A 25,582-nucleotide genomic window follows, 5' to 3' on the forward strand; every position below is an offset into this window, starting at 1 on the left:
AGGAAATGGGAACTGAGTATTTTCCAAACTGATTCTGCTTTAGATGCGTTCGTAGGGGTCAGTATATGAAAGACAAAGCATTCCTTTACGTTTGAAAATAGTTAAGTAGAGCATCGGTAAGGCTTATTGAGAGTCACTTGATTGCCAGGTACAGTGATCAGTTTGATACAGTTTATCTCATTTTATTTTCTCAGTAATCTTACCAGATGGCGAGTCTTAATCTCATTTTACAGACAGGAATCTAAGATTTAGGGGATTTAGTAACTTTAGTAAGTTCGTACAGCCGTTAAGTAGTGGACCCCGAATTTGATCCACAGACTTGGACATCTTAGCCAGTATGCTACCCATTCGTTCATTCATTTATTCAGCAGATACTTAACGAATACCTGCTGTGTGCCGGGAAGTGTTGTAGGTCCTGGGGATGCAGCAGTACACAACACCAAACCAAAAACCTTTGCTCTTATATCTTCAAGGTGGGGAAGATAGCTAATAAGCCAGTTGTGTAGTGAAAACTGTGTTAAATGCTAAAGAGAAAAACAAGTCAGGGAAAGGGGTTGGGAAGTCTATGTTCATGTGTGTAGTGGGGAGAGGGGGTGAAGAATGGCAGTATAGATAAGGTGGCCAGAGAAGGACTGACTGAGGTGAGAGAGTGAACATATATGCCTCTTGGGAGGAGAAAATTCAGGAAGAGGAAACAGCAAGCCCAAAGGTACGGAAGCAGAGATATGCCTGGTATATTGGAGGAGTAGCAAGGAGGACAGGGTGACTGGAGTGAAGTGAGTGAAGGGAAAGATTAGGAGACAAGATGGAGAGTAGCAGATCATGTAGGATTGTGTGTGTGTGTGTGTGTGAGAGAGAGAGAGAGAAAGAGAGAGAGAGAGAGAGAGAGAGAGAGAGAGAGAGAGAGAGAGACTGCTTCTTGCTGTGTCTCTAAGGCTGGAGTTCAGTGGAGCCATCTCGGCTTACTTCAACCTGTGCCTCCCAGTTCAAGTGATTCTCCTGTCTGAGCCTCCCGAGTAGCTGGGATTACAGGCAAGTGCCACCATGCCCGGCTAATTTTTGTATTTTTAGTAAGAGACAGGGTTTCACTCTGTTGACCAGGCTGGTCTCTATCTCCTGACCTCAGGTGATCTGCCCACCTCATGTAGGATGTTAGAGACCATTGCAAGGACTTTGGCTTTTACTCAGAGATAGGAAGCCACCGATTTTAAGCAGAGCAGTAAGTATGATCTGGCTTTCATTTTGAAAGATTCTCTCTGGCTGGTGTGTTGTGAATAGACTGCTGGAGAATAAGACAGAAGCTTAAATACTTAAAATAGAGACTGAAAGTGCTGTATAGTAGTGTTTATTAAACTGCAGATTATTACCTACTAAGTGGGTCTTGAGTGGGTCATGACTAGAGTTGTTTTTTTTTTTTTTTTTTTTTTTTTTTTGTATATTTTGTTTAGAAAACAGGGTCTTGCTCTTTTCAACCAAGGTTGGGGTACAGGGGTGAGATCATAGCTCAATGTAACCTTAAACTCCTGGGCTCAATTAATGCTTCTACTTCAGCCTCCCAAGTAGCTAGGACTACAGGCGTGCTTCACCATGCCTGGCCAATTTTTGAATATTTTTGTAGAGATGGGGTCTCACTATGTTGCCCAGGCTGATCTCAAATGATCCTCTTGCCTTGGCCTTCCAGAGCACTGGGATTACAGGTGTGTGCCACTGCACCTGGCCTAGAGTTCTTAACAAATTAAATAGTATAGGAGTAAATCCATATATGGTAAAGTGTAAGTATTTGTAAAACTTTCAAATTTTATTTTATTTTATTTTATTTTATTTTATTTTTCTTTTTTTTTTTTTTTTTGAGACGGAGTTTCACTCTTGTTACCCAGGCTGGAGTGCAATGGCGCGATCTCGGCTCACCGCAACCTCCGCCTCCTGGGTTCAGGCAATTCTCCTGCCTCAGCCTCCTGAGTAGCTGGGATTACAGGCACGAGCCACCATGCCCAGCTAATTTTTTGTATTTTTAGTAGAGACAGGGTTTCACCATGTTGACCAGGATGGTCTCGATCTCTCGACCTCGTGATCCACCCGCCTCGGCCTCCCAAAGTGCTGGGATTACAGGCTTGAGCCACCGCGCCCGGCCAAACTTTTAAATTTTAAATAAAGAATATATGTATGTACTGGGTTTCAGTGTAAGTTACATTCCGAACGGCGAGTACTATGCAGTGCCAGGTGATTGTATTCCAGGGAGGAGCAGGCCATTGAATGGAAGTTCTTCTTTGAGTCCTCAGAATATAGGCTACATGTAACCTTACCTTAAACCTTGTGTACTTGGTCTAAATCCTTAAAAATCTCTTACTTTTTAAAAACTATGCACTTTCCTCTCCAGACAGCTGAGATGTACTGGAAAGAGTGCTGCACTCAGTGAAACGGGAGGGAGGGTAGGTGGAGTGAAGTCTTCCTCAATAACACTGCATGTCACTTCAGCTCTTTAAGATGGGAATAATTTCACAGGGATTCTAAACGTACGCGAGCATGCTTTATGCAGACGTGTAAAATGTGTGGTATTTGCTATATGTCCTTTTATCTGGGTGTCGAACTCCTTTACATTTCAGCTGCTTTACTTCTGGTAGTACTGATCAGGAAGGGCTGTGAATTTTCTTGTTCTCATTTTTTGAAAGGTGAGTGGGCAGCTTTTATGACAGGGGGTTCCAAGAGAAGAGAAAAACTGATGTCATGTCGCTTTAACTAGTTTATGTAGATCAGTGTCCTGTGTCAAAGGGCTTATATACCCTGAAGCAGATTCAAATGTAGTGGGAACAGAACCAGAGCAGATGAGCTCTGTTTCCTTTTCAGGTAAAGGCAGACTGCTCAATCTATCCTTTTCCTTTTTGATGCAGTAAATTATTTAAAATCTTCTATCCAAAATGTTAAACCAGAAAGGGCAAAGATGGGCTACGGTTGATATTTGTAATTTTCATCTGCTTGGTCCTCATATTGTTTTTGTGGAGTCCTATGGAAGAACATGGGGACTGGTAAGGAGGAGTTAATTCAGTTACTAATACCCTACGTGACATTAACCAGTTCACTTACTTTCTTCCATCTCAAATTATTTATTTGGAAAGAAGGAGTGGTAATATTTGCTTCACCTATTTTGAGGTGTTCTGAAGATAAAATGAGATAAGAATTCATAGCTGCTTTGGAAAGGTTTAATTTGATATTGACAGCTAAGGCATTGGTAATGGTGGTCATAATATCTGCAGTCTCTCTGAGCAGTATTTATTATTTGAGGTTCTTTGTCAGGGCCTCAGGCATTTATTATTGCTGATCTGTTTTGAGGAGTGACTGCATCATTGTGTTCTGATTTTTAAAGCTACCAGACTCTCTTAGTCCATTTTCTGTTGCTTATAACAGAATACCCGAAACGGGGTACTTTATAAAGAAAAATTTATTTCTTACAGTTCTGGAGGCAGAGAATTCCAAAGTCTAGTGGCTGTATCTGGTGAGAGCCTTCTCATTAGTGGGGACTCTGCAAAATCCCCAGACTGTGCAGGATATCACATGGCAAGTGGGCTGAGCATGCTAATGTGCTTGCTCAGATCTCTCTTCCTCTTGTAAAGCTGCCAGCGCCACTGTTATGATAGCCCATTAATCCATTAATTGATTAATCCATTCCTGAAGATGGCCCTCAGATCCAATAACCTCTTCAAGATTCCACCTTTCAATAGTGCTACATTGGGGATTAAGTTTCCAACACATGAAATTTGTCAGACACATTCAAACCATAACACATACTTACCTTTCTTGCCTTCTCTGATGATACTTTGTTCTCTTTGATGCTGAGTTCTTTGAGGGCCTAATATATTATGGAACCTTTGTGTGCTTGGGATTATCAGGAAAGTGGGAAGAAGAGGAGCTAACAGCTAAGACACCAAATTAAGAGGAGGAAGGCTAACCGTTTCTAAGCAAAGTGGGGATGGAACCACTGATACCACCCTTGTTTCTTTTCCTCCTGAGGCTTTTAGCAAACTGATAGCAAGGTGGGTTGGGAGTATATCCTCTAGCTTAGACTGAGGATTTTTGAATTGAGTTCTCTTGGCTTATGATTTTCTCTCCTTTTCACACTGCCCCTCCCCCATCCACTGCATTATTCCAGGGAGTAAGACATGTCGAGGCTTTGGCTATGTCACTTTTTCTATGCTGGAAGATGTTCAGAGGGCCCTCAAGGAGATTACCACTTTTGAAGGTTGTAAGATCAACGTGACCGTTGCCAAGAAAAAACTGAGGAACAAGACAAAGGAAAAGGGGGGAAATGGTGAGTTTCTAGTAGTAATTGAAGGAAGTTTTTCTTCCAGGGTGAGGAGCACTGTGAAACTGAAAGAGGGAGGCATGGGGATAGCTTCTAGAACCTAAAGCTTTTTGCATTTGTTTTTGATCTCCAGAATCATCCATTGTATTGTGATACTCATTTTAGTTCTTTTGTTGCATCTCAGTCTGAAAAATCTGGTATTCTTTGGTATTGCCACACTTAACCCCGTGGTAAATGGCATCTATTGCCAGTAGCTTTTGTTCTGTGATGTTCTGGCCTAGAAGTGGGTGATTTTGGAGCACTTATTCCATTACCTCTTATTTTGTAGAAAACTCAGAGGTCCCAAAGAAGGAGCTGAAGCCTAAAAAAGCCAAAGTGGCAGATAAGAAAGCCAGATTAATTATTCGGAACCTGAGCTTTAAGGTAAGTGAGAGAGAAAACAAACATTGCATGTTTTGAAGGCTTTTAGAGCCAGGATGTGATCATTAGTAGAACTCCTCACCAAAATGGTATAATTGGGCTGAATTCCTTCTGGGAATGAACCTTACCCCTGTTGAATTCAGAAAGTGGGCCTGTGTAATAAGGGTATTAAGTGTGAAGCTGCTTTCCTTTTCGGGGAAACTACTACTGAGAAAGAAAAGGTAGAAAAAGCTCTCAGATGTCTGTCTTTTTGCCTCTCAGATACAAAGTAAAACGTCTTCTATTTAGAAACATTTGATGTCCTAGTCTCAAAAGTAAAAAAAGGAGTAAATGTATTCATGTTTTTCATAATTAATGAATTAGTAGTTGATATTTTATGTTAATTTGCTGTGATTGTATTTCTCTTTTTCTTTCTTAACTTTTGGCTTCAGTGTTCAGAAGATGACTTGAAGACAATATTTGCTCAATTTGGAGCTGTCCTGGAAGTAAATATCCCTAGAAAGCCAGGTACTAATGAACCTTTACTTGATGTGAATTATATTTGTTAACTTATTACCCTTGAACAAATACGTGTGATACATATAAAATAAATATTAAAAATATGTATATATAAAAAATATATGTTTACATAAAAAATATGTATATATAAAATATATGGCTCAGTGCTTGACAACTAATTAAAACCCAAATAGTGTTTCTATTCCCCCAATGACATTTTCCATTGGATCAGAATTAGTTTTAGAAAACTAGTTAGAGAAAGTCCACTGTTCTCTCCAAGTCCAAGTCAGAGTATACTCAGTAAGAAGATGTAAGCAATTGCTTTGGGGAATGGGCTGGCCTGCTGGCAGGATTTGGGCCATCTTGCAGGCCTGAACTGCAGTAACTTCCTTCTTAGTATTCTGCTGGCTACCTCCTGCTGCCTCTCACTTCTTTGTACATTTGCACACAGATGGGAAGATGCGTGGTTTTGCTTTCGTTCAGTTCAAAAACCTCCTAGAAGCAGGTAAAGCTCTCAAAGGCATGAACATGAAAGAGATAAAAGGTAAGTTTTCTATTCCCATGTCATTGGCCCAGATATTTTTGGTGTCTCGGTGAATTAGTATAGTAACCCACTTTCTGCATTTTCAAAAGATGTTTGTGTTATTGAGAGTCTCATTGCTAATATGGTAGCTGTTTAGGTGAAATATTCCTAGAACTTGATCTTAGGGATAAACTTGAAAGAACTCTTGCTAGTATTCTTTCATTTATTTGGTGAGAGTGTCCTTTTAAATCCCTAGTGAAAAATGCCGCTGAAATAATTGCTGATAGATACAGGTTGGTATCTAGGTTCCTTCTTGGTTATGATCATCTGTGGGCTATTTATTAAACTGACTGTGAGGCTGCTCTACATAATGACTTACCTGGTATTGTGCCTAAAGAAGTTGTGGCTGGCCAGTTGTGGTGGCTCACGCCTGTAATCCCAGCACTTTGGGAGGCTGAGGTGGGTAGATCACCTGGGGTCAGGAGTTCGAGACCAGCCTGGCCAACATGGTGAAACACTTGTCTACTGAAAATGCAAAAATTAGCCAGGTGTGGTGGCATATGCTTGTAATCCCAGCTACTTGGGAGGCTGAGGCAAGAGAATCGCTTGAACCTGGGAGCGGAGGTTGCAGTGAGCCAGGTTCGCACCGCTGCATTCTAGCCTGGGGGACAGAGGAAGACTCCATCTCAAAAATAAAGAAAAAGGAAAAGAAATTATTGCTGTAGAGACATCCTAGCTTCTGAGGAGGGTTCAGATGATTCCAGATTGCCTGTTTTGATTCTTGATACTCTAACTGGGAACATAGTTCTAATTCTTTATGGTTTTACCCCATCTTATCCCAGGTGTGGTGGCTATGTAGAAAGGCACAATTTCTGTTCATTGAGAGAAAGGTTAAGGGTTAAGAGGAGTAGGCATCGACTAGGAGCTTTATTTAAAGACCAACATTCCTGAATTGACAGTTTCTTTGTCTCTACTGGTTCCATTATTGTCTGTGATGACTAGGGATCCTTTACCGAGGTAGGGATGTTAAAACCACAGCCTTTCTGATACCACTTTTCTGTTTGACAGGGAGGACAGTGGCAGTGGATTGGGCTGTGGCAAAGGATATATATAAAGATACACAGTCTATTTCTGCTCTAGGTAAGATGTGGTGGTGTTGGGTGAGTGGGGGTGTTGTATAACCTGGGCAAGAGTAGTAAAACAACTCCTGTGTTCATGATAAAAGTGTAAGAAAAGGGCCAGGTGCAGTGGCTCATGCCTGTAATCCCAGAACTTTGGGAAGCCAAGGTGGGTGGATTGCTTGAGATCAGGAGTTTCAGACCGGCCTGCCTAACATGGCAAAACCGCATCTCTACTAAAAATACAAAGATTAGCTGGGAAAATGGTGGTGGGAGCCTTTCACCCCAGCTACTTGGGAACCTGGGAGTCAGAGGTTGCAGTGAGCCGAGATCACCCCACTGCACTCCAGCCTAGGTGACAAAGCAAGACTCTGTCTCAAAAAAAAAAATGTATATGAGAACTTGCTTGTCAGAGACTATTGTAGAAGATTAACCAAAAGAATGAGACTGAGCTTTCAGGGAAAACTCTAAATTCTTGCTGGCTCAGAAGTGAGTCCAGGTCTGTTTGTCAATTTCATATTGTACCATCTGGTGCTCTGGTCCCAAAACCTAGGCTCTTTTGAGTCTAAACCCCCTCCTGGGAGTGGCTGTGAGTGAGCCTGAGCTCATTGTCCCCTTTGCTTGCTGTTCTTTCTAAGCTTTGCATAATAGGAGTTACGGAACATTAAGAATAGAGAAACTTAAAACTTGAGCTTTATTTAGAAAACAATTGGCTGTTAAGCCACCAGGGTCTCAAGAGAATAGAAGGCACTGAGATTGAAGTTCATGGCTTGGCTTTGCCCCCTAGTGAGCATTTTGATGGCTGGTGGTGTGTGAATGGTCGGCTGTTTGCAGAGGCTCAGTTGCCACTTCTTTTAGTCTGGGCCAGATGAACTTCAGGGTGATGAATAGGACAAATTCTAATGGAATCTGGGTGATGGGAGTTTTGTTTATTTCTGTTTTTGCTTTTTTTTTCTTTATACTTTCTCCTGTTACATACAATAAGAAAAATATACGAAATTCTGTACAACCAATGAAACCACCAACTTGGAGTATTAGTTACTCTTGTTAAAATAACATCATTTTGGGCCAGGCGCGGTGGCTCACGCCTATAATCCCAGCACTTTGGGAGGCCGAGACGGGTGGATCACGAGGTCAAGAGATCGAGACCATCCTGGTCAACATGGTGAAACCCCGTCTCTACTAAATATACAAAAATTAACTGGGCATGGTGGCGCACGCCCGTAGTCCCACCTACTTGGGAGGCTGAGGCAGGAGAATTGCTTGAACCCAGGAGACGGAGGTTTTAGTGAGCCGAGATCACGCCATCGCACTCCAGCCTGGGTACAAGAGCGAAACTCCATCTCAAAAATAAAATTAAATAACATCATTTTGGATATTAAATGAACTTTTTCTTTCTTTACCTCCCTCCGTAGGTGAGGAAAAGAGCCGTGAATCTAAACATCAGGAATCAGTTAAAAAGAATGTCAGGGAGGAAGAGGATATGGAGGAGGAAGATGATGACGATGATGATGATGACGATGATGATGATGACGAGGTTGATGATGAAGATGAAGAGGAGGAGAATATAGAATCAAAGATGACCAAGCCTGTGCAAATTCAGAAGAGGTAAGCAGCTCAGCTTGTTCTGAGACAACAGGAAAATTCAAGATTGTCTCTGAGAGGAAAAATTCTCCTTTTACTGCCTGCATCATTGCAGAATTGACATGTGTAATGAAATTGAATAGGCCCCTCTGTCAGCCCACAGCCTTAGTTCTGATCTGTGCTTTTGCAGAGCAATCAAGAGAACAGCCTCTACAGAAAGCAGTGAAGATCCTTCTGAGGAGGACAGTGACCTGGAGGGAAGCGATAGTATTGATGATGGAGAGGAACTGGCTCAGAGTGATAGCAGCACTGAGGAGCAAGAGGCTAAAGGTTTGCTTGGGTTTTCACTTTAAGTGGTCTTTAAAAAGTTACTGAAGTTACTGAAATGAACATCAGTTCTGCTTAGGCCTCTTTTTAAATAGGACTCTTAAGGTGGTCTATCAAATTATGTTTAAATGCTGAAAAGGAAACTTTTATGCTCCTTTCTTCCAAAGATTTTTTTTTGTTTGTTTCCTTTTTGTTTGTTTTGTTTTTTAAATGGGTTTTGGAGTGGTGTTTGAGGGTTAACATTCTTAGAGAATTTAAGACCTAGCTTAATGGTGAGGTTCTACCTCTCTCTGGATTGTCCAACTTGATCGAATAACCAGATAAACAGCATCTTACACAGATAATATAGAAGAAACAGATGATTAACAATCTGAATTCCAAGGTAGATTTTAAACAACTACTTTGAGTTGCAGGGAGGATAAAGAGCTGTATAGTCAGCTCGGACTGCCATAACAAAATACTATAGTATAGTCTAGGTGGCTTAAACAACAGAAACTTATTTTCTCACAGCTCTGGAGGCTAGAAGTCCCAGGTGCCAGCTGATCCATTTTTGGTGAAGCTCTCTTCCTGGGTTACAGACTGCTGCCTTCTCACTATGTCCTTGCATGGCGTTTTCTTTGTGTGCTTGAATCGGGGGAGAGAGAGAACAAGTAACAGTGAACTCTGGTCTCTCTTTTCTTATAAGCACAGCAGTCCTATCAGATTAGGGTTCCAACCTTAAGAGCAAGCTAGCCTCAGTTACCTCCCTAAAGTCTCTGTCTACAGTTATAGTTACATTTGGGGTTAAGGCTTCGATATATGAATTTTGGGGGAACACAGTGCATTTCATAGCAAGGAACTCTTTGAACATGTTGTAAAACTTTAGCCAATCCTTATTGCTGCCTTTATTGAGAATAAATTCAACTTGTTTATTGAGGAAGGCAGGTCATTACCGAATGAGAAATGGTTAATGACTGGTTCTTTGATTTGTCTGGCTGGAGATTTTTATCAGCTGTTTTTATTCTGATTCCATTTCAGTAAGTCTGGAATGTTGGTTTGACCATATAAAAAATCAGAGGAAATAAGCTTTTACTGTGAGGAGAAAATGGTATATACCTTAGAATCAAAAAAGCTTTTACACTGAAGGGACTATGAGACCCTGTGTTCTATATAACCCACAGTCATCTGTCTCATGCCATTCTTTCAACTAAAAAACTTATAGGACAGATACATGATAATGAGAGAAAGTTAATAAAAAACACAATACAGAAGAGTGTAATACACAAAAGTTCCTCACCAATCCCAACAATTCCCCAAAGTAATCACTGTTGTTTCTTGTGTATCCTTCCAGATAGTTTCTTTGTTTATAGAAGCATATATGTCTGTTCTTGAAAACAAACAGTGTGTCTCCCTTATACCCAGATCCTCAGCTTCTTAGGGAGCTTCCCCAGAGACAACCAAGGTTATTTGTTTCTTGTGTATCTAGGGATATTTTAATACATTTATAAGCAAAATGCACACATATACATACAAATACACACTCAAAATAGTGTTTTTTTTTTATAATTTGTGTGTGACTGTATGTGTATGTTTTTCCTCAAAGGTTCCTGTGTCCTGTACAGTATTTCCAGCAAGTTTACACTGTCATCATAGTATATGGGCATGTCTTTTTCCCATACCCTTACACATTGGATTCCATCTGTCTTTTTGATTTTGCAATCTGTTGGTGAAAAATAGTATAGCATTTCTTGTGCTGTGTTTTCTTTAATTAAGAGTGAGTTCAAACATCTTTTCATGTACTTGATTGCATGTCCTCTGTCTACTTTTATTTATTTTTTTGAGACTGAGTTTCACTCTTCATTCAGCCCTGGCTGGAATGCAGTGGCTCAATCTTGACTCACCACAACCTCTGTCTCTCAGGTTCAAGTGATTCTCCTGTCTCAGCCTCCTGAGTAGCTGGGATTACAGGCAGCTGCCACCACACCGGCTGATTTTTGTGTTTTTAGTAGAAATGGGTTTTGCCATGTTGGCCAGGCTGGTCTCGAGCACCTAACCTCAGGTGATCCGCCTGCCTCGGCCTCCCAAAGTGCTGGGATTACAGGCATGAGCCACTGTGCCTGGCCTCCTTTGTCTATTTTTAATTGTTTTTTTCTTTTAACAGTTTATGCAAGATCTTTATGTACTTCAGAAGTTAGCTCTTTGTCATGTGGCTTACGCTAGTCTCTTTCAGTTTCTTGTTTTTCTTTTTACCTTAGCTGTGCAAGTCTCAAACAAAAAGAAGAGGAAATTACCCTCGGATGTGAATGAAGGGAAAACTGTTTTTATCAGGTACGCCTTTCTACCTCCAGAATTGCTTTTGTGTTGTCTTCATAGATCTCTCCTCCTCCTTTTCCTTCTCCTTTTGGCACCAGTTCTGTTACCTTGCCCAGAAAATTAGATCAAGCACCTCTGGTCCCAGGAACATACCAAACAATGAGAAATGTAGGACAATCAGAGCTATAACACAGAAGACAGAGAGCATCGGTCTTGACATCATGTCTTCGTCTAGATTTCATGCTTTGTAATTGGGTTGACATCATTTATAAGAAATCAGTTCAACTGTTAGAGACATCTTGCTTCTGGCCTTTATTTTAGGGGGAATGCTGGGGAGGAGTTATCTCAAATGATTTCTGTCTTTATGCCTAACTTATCTTCTGATGCAGGGTCCACAATAAAGTAAGGCATCTCATCTGTTTCAAGGAAAACGGGGTGGGAGTAGGGTTGGAGATAGGCTTTATTTCATGTTGCTGTTGCTGTTTAGCTCTACTGACTGCAACAGTTTGCTGCTTTCCTAAGGTTAGGATGTCTTTAGTGCACCTCATGCATGCCTTCTAGTCTTTCTAAAGTACCAGCGTACTAGGGTCATTTGGGTCTGATTTTAGAGCTATATATTTTATCTTCTTATGCAATCTTTTAAAATTGTTTTTTTGGGCACAGTACTCAGGCTTGTAATCCCAGCACCTTGGGAGGTAGAGGCAGATGGATCACTTGAGGCCAATTCAAGATCAGCCTGACCAACATGGTGAAACCCCATTTCTACTTAAAATACAAAAATTAGCCATGCGTGGTGGCACGCGCCTATAACCCCAGCTACTTCAGAGGCCTGAAGTACTAGAATCGCTTAAAGCCCAGGGGTGGAGATTGCAGTGAGCTGGGATTGTACCACTGTACTCCAGCCTGGGTCACAGAGCAAGATTCAGTCTCAAAAAAAAAAAAAAAAATTGTTATACAATTAATGTTCATTCTAGGAAATTGATAAATACATGAGCAAAAAGAAAAAAAAAAAAAACCCTTTAATCACTACTCAGAGAACACCTACTCTACATGCCCACATCATAAACTTAACCCTAACCCAACCCTAACCCTAACCTTAACCCTAACAGAGATGAATTTATACATGCTGTACTGAAGCCCATTTTCTCACCTAACTGCATGTCCTTCCATGTATTTTAAAAATCGTGTTATTTGGAACTGCCATATAAATAATTTTGTATTTTTGGAGGATCTAACAGGAAGGAAGAAATGTCACAGTGAGAAAGAAGTGTGTGACCTTAGTACTAAGGATACCGTTCCTTATACACCTTTTGTTTTTTTATTTTTTTATTTATTTATTTTTTTGAGACGGAGTTTTGCTCTTGTTACCCAGGCTGGAGTGCAATGGCGCGATCTCGGCTCACCGCAACCTCCGCCTCCTGGGTTCAGGCAATTCTCCTGCCTCAGCCTCCTGAGTAGCTGGGATTATAGGCACACACCACCATGCCCAGCTAATTTTTTGTATTTTTAGTAGAGACGGGGTTTCACCATGTTGACCAGGTTGGTCTCGATCTCTCGACCTCGTGATACACCCGTCTCGGCCTCCCAAAGTGCTGGGATCACAGGCTTGAGCCACCGCGCCAGGCATACACCTTTTAAATAATAAAGAACTTAGGAAAATAAAGGGGTGAAAGAGAGAAAACTATGTATACGATGAGGCAAATTAAAAGAAATAATGTAGCTAGGCTATGTCTTATTGCAGAAAACCTTTTTTATCTGGGTTATCCATGAAATAGAATCATTCATGGGGCTGTTTAGTGCATGTAAGAGAAGTAAAATTATAGATACTTATTAGGGACTGCTTTACTCCTGGAAGGATTAAATAGTTGGGGAAATGAGGAATCTTTCTACTGTGTTGAAATTTTAGGACAACAAAATCTCCTTCTAACATTTTTTAATTCCTTCAAGAGAAGTAAGTAGTTTTCTTTTTTCGGACTTAGTGAATTTTGCTGTCTGCTTTTATGTTACTATTTTGAAGGATTTTCTGACTTTTGTAAAATTTCAACTGAAACATGGATTTAATATCAACACAGGAGAAAAACTGGCTAATTGAGAAAGAGAGAATTTGACATTTCTCACTAGTCTGCTGTGAGTCTTCTAGTTTGTAGTAAGAGAAATGAATTTTGGCCAATTTAAGTGAAAAAGAAGGTTTCAGAATCCAAGTCAAAGAGCAAGCCTCAGGAAGAGGCTGAAAATCTGGGCAGTTCTGGGGCCCTAGGTAATGGAGGATGTGGTTCTTTTCTCCGGGGATATCACTTTTTTTCTTTTAAAGTATAACATACATTCTGTAAAGTACATTAAGCATACAGCTCAGCTGAAATGTTACATGTATACATACATGTAGCTACCACCCAGATCAAAACCTAGAAATTTCCAGCACCCTAGAAGTTTCCCTGGCATGGGGCACCACTGTTTTGAAATGAATCTGTACCTACAGTTTCTGGTGTTTGTATATGTCTGTTTATGTTTTCAGATTCCTGAGAAAGAGAACTTGATTGACAAAGGAAAGACAGTTGGGGCCAAGGGCCACTGGGGGCCATCACTGTGTATTAGTGCTATTTGTGAACAAGGGAGACATTGTCCTGGAACATGTAATTGACCTTTGATGTGATCATCTCGTTGTCTTCCATAGAAATCTGTCCTTTGATTCAGACGAAGAAGAACTCGGGGAGCTTCTCCAGCAGTTTGGAGATCTCAAATATGTCCGAATTGTCTTGCATCCTGACACAGAGCATTCTAAAGGTATGCGTTTTCAGCTGGCCAGGCCCTAAAAGAGTTGAGGCCACTGCCTAGGGTATTGACGAGGTTACATGAGAGCATAATGTATGCCATTTTGAGGGGTTCACAGTCCACCAGCCAGCCCAGGTTTCTGGGTTCCATAAAAGTACCAGGGACACCAGATAGGGTGGCGCATGCTTGTAATCTCAGCACTTTGGGAGGCCGAGGTGGGCGGATTGCCTGAGCTCAGGAGTTCGAGACCGGCCTGGGCAACATGGTGAAACCCCATTTCTACTAAAATACAAAAAATTAGCTGGGCATGGGGGTATGCACCTGTAGTCCCAGCTACTTGGGAGGTTGAGGCAGGAGAGTTGCTTGAACCCGGGACATGGAGGTTGCAGTGGGCTGAAATTGAGTCACTGTACTCCAGCCTGGGCGACAGAGCAAGACTCCATCTCCCCGCCCAAAAAAAAATGTACCAGGTACATCCTGAGGTTGTCTTAATGATGTCAAACTCAGCATCTTTAATGGTGCTGCTAGCCATAATTTTGTCTAAGCTTTTTAAGCCCTTTCTTATTGACTTTAGGGTAATGAATTCCATTTTTGTTCTTTGCATTTCAAATGTGATAGTATCTCGTGGGTATTAATCACTCCACATTGCTTGAAATTACCAGGATCTTTTTTTTTTCCCTGTTGCTTTTGTTAGAGGTGGAAGCTGACAGAGAAACTCTGTTGCAGTGGCAGCAGTTAGAAGGAAAACCGTGTTGCAGGAGTGCTGCCTTAGATGTTTTTTTTCTAAAGCTATTTCTTTTGAGTTTTAAGGGTTGACCATTCTTCATTCTAGTATACTGTTGTTAGCTAAACATCTTTCCAACCCATTTATAATCTTTGATTTCATCTGTTGCACTCATTCTCCTAAGGCACTGAGTTCTTAATTTATTCTGATTCATGATTCCTTTGAAATATAGCAATCCTCTCCTTAGAAAAATGCTGCTTTGGAGGGTGTGTGGGCTCTCTTCAGCCTATCCATGGTTTAAGAACCTCCATTCTAAACCTTTTTATTATTCACATCTATAGGACCTAATCACTTTTGATTTTTACTCACCAGAAAAAAGTAAGACCTGGTGCGTATCTGAAATCCCAGCTACTCAGGAGACTTGGGGGAGTCCAGGAGTTTGAGGCTTCAGGGAGCTATGATTGCCACCGCACTCAAGACTGTGAGACAGAGAGAGACCTCCTCCATTTCTTAAAAAAAAAAAAAAAAAAAAGATGTGAATAAGGCAGCACTGTGGAATGAAGTTAGGGCTCTAATTAATCCCAGCTATGCTACAGATTAACTGGGTGATTTTTGGCAAATCATTTAACTACTGTTGGCTTCTGGTTTTCAACTGTAAAATTAGTGGGTTCAAGTAGAGTAATCACTTAAGGTACCTTCATCTTTCATGCTTAGTTATACTTCTTGGATCTTTTCCATTTCTAAAATGTTTTTAGACCATTTGAATTGCATAAAATGTTCCAAGTTCAGTCCATTAATGTTAACAGAGTTCATGATCTTAATAAGCATAGTTTTAGTCATTTTTTAAAAAAAGTATTGTCCTTTCCAGGCTCATTAAATTTTTCTGACACCTTTTCTACCTACTCATGCAGCTGGTGCTGCTCCTGTAACTTATCCCTCTCAGCATGCCATTTTGCTGCCTGGAAGAGCTAAATATTAACTGTAGTCTTTTAGGGAAATGTTAAGACTGAACCCACTACTGACTCTGGAAACTCCAGTGACAAATTTTTTTTTTTTTTTTTTTTTTGAGATAGAGTCTCAATCTGTCACCCAGGCTGGAGTGCAGTGGCACGATCTCAGCTCACTGCAACCTCTGTCTCTCGGGTTCAAGCAATTCTCCTGCCTCAGCCTCCTGAGTAGCTGGGATTACAGGCATGCATTACCATGCCTGGCTAATTTTTGTATTTTTAGTAGAGACAGGGTTTCACCATGTTGGTCAGGCTGGTCCCAAACTCCTGATTTCATGATCTGCCTGCTTAGGTCTTCCAAAGTGCTGGGATTACAGGTGTGAGCCACCATGCCTGGCCCAATGATTAAATTCTTACCCATTCAGAGAGAAGTACCCATTTTCTTCATATTCAATCTAATTAGATTCATTTGAATCTGCCTATTAGAAACATGTTCCCCATATTTCTTTATTATTTGTTTCTTTCTATTGAGTATCTGATAATGCTGTACACTATGGTAGGTGCTAGGGATATAGAAACAGACAAGAATTGTGGTCATTTTTCCTGAGGTATTTATTCTGTTTGGGAAGATGTCACCTGACTGGTGCTATAATAGAGATATGAGTGGAGGATAGGAGGCGGGAGGGGAAACAGAAGCTCCTGGGTAGTGACCTTTGTGTTGGCCTGCCACATGAGTCCTTTCAGCTCGTCTGCTGCCATTCATTTTTATAGAAGGTGGAATTTCTGTAGCTCTAAGAATATGGCAGTATTTTCATATCTGAGAGAATATTTAAAATTTAAAGAAATTCTAAAAAAAAAAAATGAAACTTGTATTTCTTTTTTGGAATCTACTGAAAGGTAAAATTACTTTCTTTGCTTATAGAAGTGGCTTATGCCTGTAATCCCAGCACGTTGGGAGGCCAAGGCAGGCAGATCACCTGAGGTCAGGAGTTTGAGGACCAACCTGACCAACATGGAGAAACCCTGTCTCTCCTAAAAATACAAAATTAGCCAAGAGTGGTGGTGCATGCCTATAATCCCAGCTACTTGAGAGGCTGAGGCAGGAGAATCACTTGAACCCCGGAGGCAGAGGTTGTGGTGAGCTGAGATTGCACCATTGCACTCCAGCCTTGGCAACAGGAGGAAAACTCCATCTCAAAAGAAAAAAAAGTTGTTTTTTTGTCAATAGCGGAAATAGAGATTGGTTAATTGGCCCTGGATCTAATCAAGGAAAGGCATGCCTTGTGAAGATTCTAGAGTTTGAGCCAAGAATTAAGCTCATGGCTTTCTGGTTCCCTGCTGTTTTCATATAGTAGAGGACAAAGACTTACTCTGAGAGGCAGATCTGCCCGTATCTGATGCCTCCCAGGTGACTATGAGCCAGTGAGATTTGTAGTTAACTTCAGAGTTAAGTGGTTCCTGCTTTATTTTTTAGTCCTCTAATAGGTACCTTGTAAGTGGTGCTGAATTAAGTGTTAGGCTGGAATTTCTCTACCATTTCATGTGGATATTTCTTTTTTTCTTTTTTTTTTTTTTTTTTTTTTGAGATAAGGTCTCACTCTGTCACCCAGGCTGGAGTGCAGTGATTATGGCTTGCTGCAGCCTTGACCTCCCGGGGTCAGGCTATCCTCCCACCTCAGCCTCCCGAGTAGCTGGGACTACAGGCTTGCACCCCCACATCCAGCCAATTATTGTTATTATGTGTTATTATTTTTTCCCCTGTGAAGATGGGGTTTTGTCATGTTGCTCAGGCTGATCTCTAACTCTTGGGCTTAAGCAATCCTCCTGTCTTGGTCTCCCAAACAGCTGGGATTACAGGTATGAGCCACCACGCCTAGCCTTCATGTGGATATTTCTTATTAAGAGTTATCATGAGACTATAGTTCTAAGAAGAACTAGAAAAGGTGAAGTAATAATGAAATTTCATTAAGAGCAGTGGTATCTTTGTCTTTGATTATTTGGTACCTAACATAGTGCCTGTTTCAGTACAGTATGCGCCACTTAACAATGGGGATTCATTCTGCAAAATTCATTATTTGGTGATTTTGTCATTGTGTGAATGTCGTAGTGTACTTAAACAAACCTAGATGGTATGGCCTGCTACACACATAGGCTGTATGGTATAGCCTATTGCTCCTAGGCTACAAACCCGTACAGCACAGCATGTTGTTATACTGAATGTTGTAGGCAGTTGTAACATAATGGTAAGTATTTGTGTATCTAAATATTTCTAAACAGAGAAAGGATATAGTAAAAAATACGGTATAAAAGATAAAAAACACCTATATAGGGCGGATCCACTGTACTCTTCTGGGGACATTGTTGTATATACAGTCTATTACTTAACAAAACGTCATTATGCAAGTACCTGGCTGTACTTATAGTTGCTACCTGCTCCTTCCACTCTGTGTCAGGCTGCTGCTATTTATGGTGTCTGTGGTTTAGCCATGGGAGTTTGGGATCTCACTGAATTTTGTCTCATTGTGCAGGTTGTGCGTTTGCGCAATTCATGACTCAGGAAGCAGCTCAGAAATGCCTTCTAGCCGCTTCTCCAGAGAATGAGGTAAGGAAGGTATTTCCTTCACCCTATAACACAGGAGGTAGTGCCTCTTAGGGGCAACATCTGATATTTACACAAAGCTTTGTTATTATTATTATTGTCAATAATAATAAACTAACACTTATTTAGCACTTAGTATGTGTTAGGCACTGAACTTTACATGCATTATCTTTTTTTTTTTTTTTTTTTGAGATGGAATCTCGCTTTGTCTCCAGGCTGGAGTGCAGTGACGTGATCTCGGCTCACTGCAACCTTTGCCTCCTGGGTTCAAGTGATTCTTCCGCCTCAGCCTCCTGAGTAGCTGGGATTACAGGCATGCGCCACCATGCCCAGCTACTTTTTGTATTTTTAGTAGAGATGGGGTTTCACCATGTTGGTCAGGCTGGTCTCGAACTCCAGACCTCGTGATCTGCCTGTCTTGCCCTCCCAAAGTGCTGGGATTATAAGAATGAGCCACTGCGCCCAGCCTACATACATTATTTTATTTAATCATTACATCAGCCCTTTGATGTAGGCAGAATTATTATCTCTACTTCATAGGTGAGGAAATGGGAATAATAATGTATCTGATATTTATTGCTGTCTGTGTGTCAGCCTCTTTCCTAGATTGATAACATGAAAGACTAGGATAAGAAGGTAGTAAGGTTGTCTATGAAGTAGAGTAGATGTTTGAGAGAGAATGTGTGTGGGTTATGGAGAAGTACTCCATTTGTTCTGTAATCGAGTATAGTATTATCTAATATTGCTGTTATTTCTTAAATCCTCTTGAGTAAGTACTCTACTATTTCATTAGCTTTCTTTACAATACTAACATTTGCCTGTTTACAGATAATTTTCCTCAGTTTGGGGCTAATCAACCCCCAGAAAATAAATTCTTTACTGCGGACTGCCTGAAATACACATGTAGCCTTTTGCACAGCTATACTAAATATTGTGAGGCCCAGTGATCCACTTGTAGCTAGCTGGGCTGAAACCTCATAGGGCTTGGCATCCATAGCATAATTGGTGTTTGCCCTTTCCCTTTCTGTGGTGTTCTCTTGTCAGGTGCTTAGTTTCTATTTCTACTCATTTTGTGTATGTGTGTGTGGTTTTTTTTTTTTTTTTTTTTTAGATGGAGTTTCGCTCTTGTTACCCAGGCTGGAGTGCAATGGCGCGATCTTGGCTCACTGCAACCTCTGCCTCCTGGGTTCAGGCAATTCTCCTGCCTCAGCCTCCTGAGTAGCTGGGATTACAGGCACGCACCACCATGCCCAGCTAATTTTTGTATTTTTAGTAGAGATGGGGTTTCACCATGTTGACCAGGATGGTCTCGATCTCTTGACCTCGTGATCCACCCGTCTCGGCCTCCCAAAGTGCTGGGATTACAGGCTTGAGCCACCGCGCCTGGCCTTTTTTTTTTTTTTCTTTGGAGACAGAGTCTTGTTCTGTTGTCCAGGCTGGAGTGCAGTAGCATGATCTCAGCTTCCTGTCTCAGCCTCCTGAGTAGCTGGGATTACAGGCGCACACCACCATGCCCAGCTAATTTTTGTATTTTTAGTAGAGATGGGGTTTCACCATATTGGCCAAGCTGGTCTTGAATTCTCACCCCAGGTGATCCACCTGCCTCAGCCTTGGTGCTGGGATTATAGGCCTGAGCCACTGCACTTGGCCATTATGCGTTTTTAAGAGAAGGTTGTGATCTGTTACAGGCTGGTGGGCTTAAACTGGGAGGCCGGCAGCTCAAGGTTGACTTGGCAGTGACCCGTGATGAGGCTGCAAAGCTTCAGACAAAGAAAGTGAAGAAGCCGACTGGCACCCGAAATCTCTATCTGGCCCGAGAAGGCTGTGAGTAGTGGTAGGGAGATGTCACCCAGGCTTCTAAGTAGGTGACCCTGTGCCATATCTTGATCCAGCAATAGTATGTTTGGGAGCATGTTTCAAATAAAAAACCCAAATGTTATCTTTAGCAGTGTTATATGAGCATTCCACTTTAATAGATGTGGCTTTCTATTAGGAAACCTTCACTCATTTTTGTGGATTAACCATCCCATTCTCTTTTCTGCCTTATTGCCTTTAGTCTTTTTCAATAGAGGATTGGCAAGGCAAACAGGGAGAAAGAACTCAAAATACCTTTGCTTCTTGTCATTTCTAATCAGAGGTTTTCATTATGACTAAAATTATTCTTTTGGATTATTCATGGATTTAAAATGTACACCCAGTACTTTCCTTTAATGTCAGAAAGACAATCATAAATTAGCTTTACATTTTTTAGAAAATTCTTCTAGATCCCACAGTACTTATCAGTTCACCTCCTCCATGGCTTCACAGCCTGTACTAGTGTTGCCAGGTTTTTGGGGTGCAGGGGAGCACTCAGCTCGTTCCCCACTGGGTTCCAGGCTCTTGGTCTCTCACTCTCCCAAGAATGGGAGAGGGGACCATGGTGGGCGCAGTACACTTGTAAATACCGGACCCCAAAAAGTGTTTGCAGAAAGTGATTTATTTAGGCAGAGAAAGAAAAAGGAGAGAGAAAAAGATGAGAAAGAAAAAGCCTTCCGTGAAGAGTATGGAAGGGGACCCAAGTATGGAATCCAAAGGGGTGTAGGAGAAGGGGACTTTTAACCTGGAAGGAATTCCCACCTTCTCCAAGCCCCTTGGCCAATGAAGAGTTCCTTTAAACTTCCACTGGAGTGATTGACTTTTTGCTTCTTCCCTGGCATGTGACAATTAAACAGAAACTGTTAAGTCTCCCAGAGGGAGAGGCATGGGGTGGGGGGCATGGCGCTGGGAAGTTCTTGCCCTTAAGACTACACCCCTAAGGAGCACACATTCAGTCACTAGTAATGTCCATTAGCCTTCAATACTAGTTGTCTGTGGCAACATAATTGTTTTCTGCTGGCTTATCTCACTGCTTAGTAATGGACCTCAAGCACATAAGAAACAGCAAAGTTAAATTCCAAGGGCAGATTATAGGTGGAACATCGTGCATTCCAAATGCCCAAAATGTACTTATGTTCTATACTTCTTCCAGGCCTTTCTTTCTGACCTTGAGCATGTACATGAAGCTTCTTGGAGGGGAGAGGAGGAGAAGAGGAATAAAATCACAAAATGTTGACAGTTTTAGTCCTTGAGAGCAGCCCTGAGCCCAGAACTTAGCCCTGTAGCCTATTTCTGGACCTAACCAAATGCCATCATGTCCTGGCCAACATAGTCCTCTGGGCCCTGTACAAAGAGTTTGCATCATTCAAATCACATTCCTCTGGTTGCTAGTGAAAATTCCCTTGTTGATGTCTTGGCCTTTTTCCCCTCTTTCTGCAGTAATTCGCGCTGGGACCAAGGCTGCAGAGGGTGTGAGTGCTGCTGATATGGCCAAAAGAGAACGGGTGAGTAGATTAGGCCTTGACCTTCAGGTTCTACATGGCCTATGAGTCAATCAAAAATAGTTACGGAATGCTAACTGTGCTCATCAAAGAGCCAAGTATGGTCACAGACCGTACTTACTGCCCTGTTAGAAAAGCACATAGGTGAAACAGCTAGTACCCAACATTATACATAGTATTCTGTCTGCCTTCTATGCCAGTATAAAAGATCTGTGTCTTAGTCTTTGTTTCCGTAGTGCTTGACAGTAAATGTTTGCTGAACACATGCTGCTCGGTCGTGCAGTACACAGAGGCTAGGGCTACATATAATTAGGTGTCAGTATAAGCACAGAATAACTTAAGAAGGGAAGATGAGAACAGACTGGAGTTATTAGGGAAGGAAGAAGATGCGGAATCTCCAGATTATAAAATCATTTTAGAAAAACCCCATCTTAAGGACGTTTTCAGTGTTAACCAATAACCGTTACGTTCCTTTGGTGTTTGGTAGTGTTCCCAAGAATTTTTACTTTTTCCTGTATAACTTATTTTCAAAAAGCCAAGCCCACCTATAATGGTAAAGATGCATAACCATGAACAGAATCAGCTATGAAGATGAGGAACAGGGGTGAGAGTATAGTGACAGCAGGAGGCTGTGTGTCTTTTTGCAGTGTGTCTTTTTTCAGTGTGCACAGGTTTTCAACTTTTCTGGTAGTGAACATCTGGAAATCATGGTATTTGGGGGCATTATATACCCTTTTGTGAGCACAATGCAATAATGACATTTAATTTAAAACTAATTTTGTTAGCTACAAGCTCATTCAGTGATAAATACACATTGTAAATTCACAGCAGGCAGTTTTTCCTGACAGAAAAACAGTCTGTTGAACTTAAACATAGCCTCTTCAGATGTTCCTTTGATTGTCATTTTCCAGGTGATTGGTTTATTTTGTGATTTGTTGGTACTTTTACCAAACAAGAAGCAGCAAGACTGAGACGACTTGACAAAAGAGAAACTTATAATTGAAAACTTTTTTTCTATCAACTTAGTTTTGAAAAACTTAATTGGGAGAAGAATGTCGTCCTTCATTTCATTTTAGACACAGATCACGCAGGAACTAGGGTTTTGTGGCAGCATAGTTGAGGATGTTGCTCTAAGAGCAAAATATGGTGCTGTGGTCATGGATATTCCTTTGCCTCAGGGTGGCAGAGTTGAGACGAGACAGCATTCTCTCAAGTATCCTTTGAATAAGTTCCATTTCCTTTTGGAAGGATTAGATAATCAGTTGAGTTGGTAGGTAGATGAGGACTAGGCATATATGTTAACCACAGTATTAGTTGTTATCTGCTCTGGGCTGCATTTTGAGCTAGGAATTTTCTTTTCTTTTCTTTTTTGTTGAGGTGGAGTTTCATTCTTGTTGCCCAAGCTGGAGTGCAATGGTGCGATCTCAGCTTTCTATAACCTCTGCCTCCCAGGTTCAGGCGATTCTCCTGCCTCAGCCCCCCGAGAATTACAGCTGGGATTACAGGCATGTACTACTACGCCTGGCTGATTTTTGTGTTTGTAGTAGAGACAAGGTTTCACCGTGTTGGCCAGGCTACTCTTGAACTCCTGACCTCAGGTGATCTGCCTCGACCTCCCAAAGTGCTGGGATTACAGGCATGAGCCACCATGCCCGGCCTTATATTATCACATTTTGACCTTACATCAGTGCCAGAGACATTGGTCTACTGCTCCATTTTGCAGATGAAAAATTGATGTTTTAAAATTGTATGTATTTCTCCAGTTAGGGATGGCTCTCCAGAGCCTGTGATTTTATTATTACCCACCCGTTGTCTTGTCCCCTTGAACTTTTCTTTTCCTGTACTGGACATTGTAAAGCTGCTATATGGGCAGTTTCCTTCCTTTTTGTATATGTGTGGTTATGGGATGGGGATCATAGTTCTTTCCTTTTAGAGAATTATGAGCCCGCCTCTTAGAAAGGGTGGGTTGTACTGTTAACAATTGGTTGTTCTTTCAGTTTGAGCTGCTGAAGCATCAGAAACTCAAGGACCAGAATATCTTCGTCTCCCGAACCAGGCTCTGCCTGCACAATCTCCCAAAGGCTGTAGATGACAAACAGCTCAGAAAGCTGCTGCTGAGTGCTGCTAGAGGAGAGAAAGGAGTGCGCATCAAGGAGGTAAGACTTGGCCCTGTTCATTGAGAACGTTCCTTCTGATTTTGGGTCAGATCAAGCATTTCCCTCAGGTTGTGGTGCCAGCATGCCTCCCCACCCCATGCAAAAAAAATCAACAGTTTTTTTTTTTTTTTTGAGACGGATTTTCGCTCTTGTTACCCAGGCTGGAGTGCAATGGCGTGATCTCTGCTCACCGCAACCTTCCGCCTCCTGGATTCAGGCAATTCTCCTGCGTCAGCCTCCTGAGTAGCTGGGATTACAAGCACACGCCACCATGCCCAGCTAATTTTTTAGTATTTTTAGTAGAGACGGGGTTGACCAGGATGGTCTCGATCTCTTGACCTCGTGATCCACCCGCCTCGGCCTCCCAAACTGCTGGGATTACAGGCTTGAGCCACCGCACCCAGCCCTGTTTTTGTTTTTGTTTTTTTTTGGGATGAAGTCTCGCTCTGTCATCCAGGCTGGTGTGCAGTGGTGCGAACTTGACTCACTGCAACCTCCGCCTCCTTGGCTCAAGGAATTCTCCTGCCTCAGCCCCCTGAGTAGCTGGGACTGTACGCATGCACTACTATGCCTCGCTAATTTTTGTATTTTTAGTAGAGAAGAGATTTCACCACGTTGGCCAGGCTGATCTTGAACTCCTGATCTCAAATGATCTGCCCACTTCGACCTCCCAAAGTGCTAGGATTACGGGTGTGAGCCACTTCATCTGGCCATCAACAGACTTTCTTTTGGACATATCAGCATGCAAGGCTGAGTTCAACAGTTTCTTGGTTTTGTTCTTTTTTTTTCTAAGAATTGTCTTTTGCATTTGACCAAATCACAGCAGAATGTGAGGAAGTCTGTCTTCCTGAGTTAATTTAGCAGGCATTTATTAAATGCCTGTTGTGTGCTTAGCATTATACTTTGTGCTATCATGTGAATTTTCTTGCAAAGAAAATAATCTGCTTTGCTTTTTGGAAGAGTGTTTGACTACTAGGTAGATTCTTACCCTATTGTCAGAGTCCCCTGTGCTCTGTGGTCAACACAGGAAGTCCCCTATGCCCTGTGGCCAAAACCATGTAGTTGTTCAGCAGTTGAATTAGAAAAAACTGGGTTCACACCAACTTGGTTAGACTGTGTGTGAGTTCAGAACTTCTACTCGGCCTCCACCTTCCCCTTTGCATATTTCTGTCTTTTCTTTCTTCTTTTTTTTCAGATGTGGTCTTGGTCTGTCACAGGCTGGAGTGCAGTGGTGCCATCTCAGCTCACTGCAGCCTCCGCCTCAAGCTCAAGCAGTCCTCCCACCTCAGCCTCTCAAGTAGTTGGGACTATAGGCAGCACACACCACTGTGTCTGGCTAATTTCTTACGTTTTTGGTAGAGACAGGGTTTTGCCATGTTGCCCAGGCTGGTCTCAAATTCCTGAGCTCAGACGATGCCCCTGCTTTGGCCTCCCACAGTGCTGGCATTACAGGTGTGAACCACTGGGCCTGGCCTTGCATATCTCTATCATGCTGCTTACTGTTACCCTGGCCTGAAATGGTCCATCAGTCACTTCTCCCCACTAGACTGAGTTTTTGAGGCTAACATTATCTCATTATCCCCAGTCCTTAGCATAGTACCTGGCACATAGTAATCTTTCAGTCAGTATTTATTTTAAAAGTGCCATTGCCAGTGTTTTGGGTCTGCTTTACTCTGTTTCACCAACATAAACCTTTTCAAAATGTATGGATTGGTATTTGGGAAATTACATGAAAGAATGTGAATATATCAGCACATATCTGACACCACTCTTAGTAAAACTGCTCATAGGGGACAGTTGTGTCATTTCTCATATCATCCAAATACTTAATGTCTACACATTTAACACCTGTCATAATTTAGAGAAATTTATGTGTATTCTGTAATATTTGCATTATGTTAATTTTTCTCTTAATTCTTTCCGATGTGCACATACAGTGAATGTCTCAATAAGATAGTAAGCATCTGGAGGA

The 25,582-nt window shown here is 41.6% G+C and overlaps 1 protein-coding gene across 1 annotated transcript in view; it reads left to right on the forward strand.

The window, feature by feature from the left end:
- RBM28 (RNA binding motif protein 28) overlaps positions 1-25,582 on the forward strand; it is a 39,185-nt gene that overhangs the window by 363 nt on the left and 13,240 nt on the right. The window contains exons 2-14 of the mRNA XM_039473000.2: positions 4,145-4,303; positions 4,626-4,720; positions 5,149-5,224; positions 5,667-5,759; positions 6,807-6,878; positions 8,272-8,464; positions 8,631-8,770; positions 11,002-11,074; positions 13,731-13,840; positions 18,028-18,101; positions 19,787-19,922; positions 21,393-21,457; positions 23,452-23,610. Of these exons, the coding sequence (XP_039328934.2) occupies positions 4,145-4,303; positions 4,626-4,720; positions 5,149-5,224; positions 5,667-5,759; positions 6,807-6,878; positions 8,272-8,464; positions 8,631-8,770; positions 11,002-11,074; positions 13,731-13,840; positions 18,028-18,101; positions 19,787-19,922; positions 21,393-21,457; positions 23,452-23,610 (1,445 nt within the window). The remainder of the gene's footprint in view (positions 1-4,144; positions 4,304-4,625; positions 4,721-5,148; positions 5,225-5,666; positions 5,760-6,806; positions 6,879-8,271; positions 8,465-8,630; positions 8,771-11,001; positions 11,075-13,730; positions 13,841-18,027; positions 18,102-19,786; positions 19,923-21,392; positions 21,458-23,451; positions 23,611-25,582) is intronic.

Source organism: Saimiri boliviensis, chromosome 10 (genome assembly GCF_048565385.1).
Source record: "Saimiri boliviensis isolate mSaiBol1 chromosome 10, mSaiBol1.pri, whole genome shotgun sequence".
NCBI classification, from domain to species: Eukaryota; Metazoa; Chordata; class Mammalia; order Primates; family Cebidae; genus Saimiri; species Saimiri boliviensis.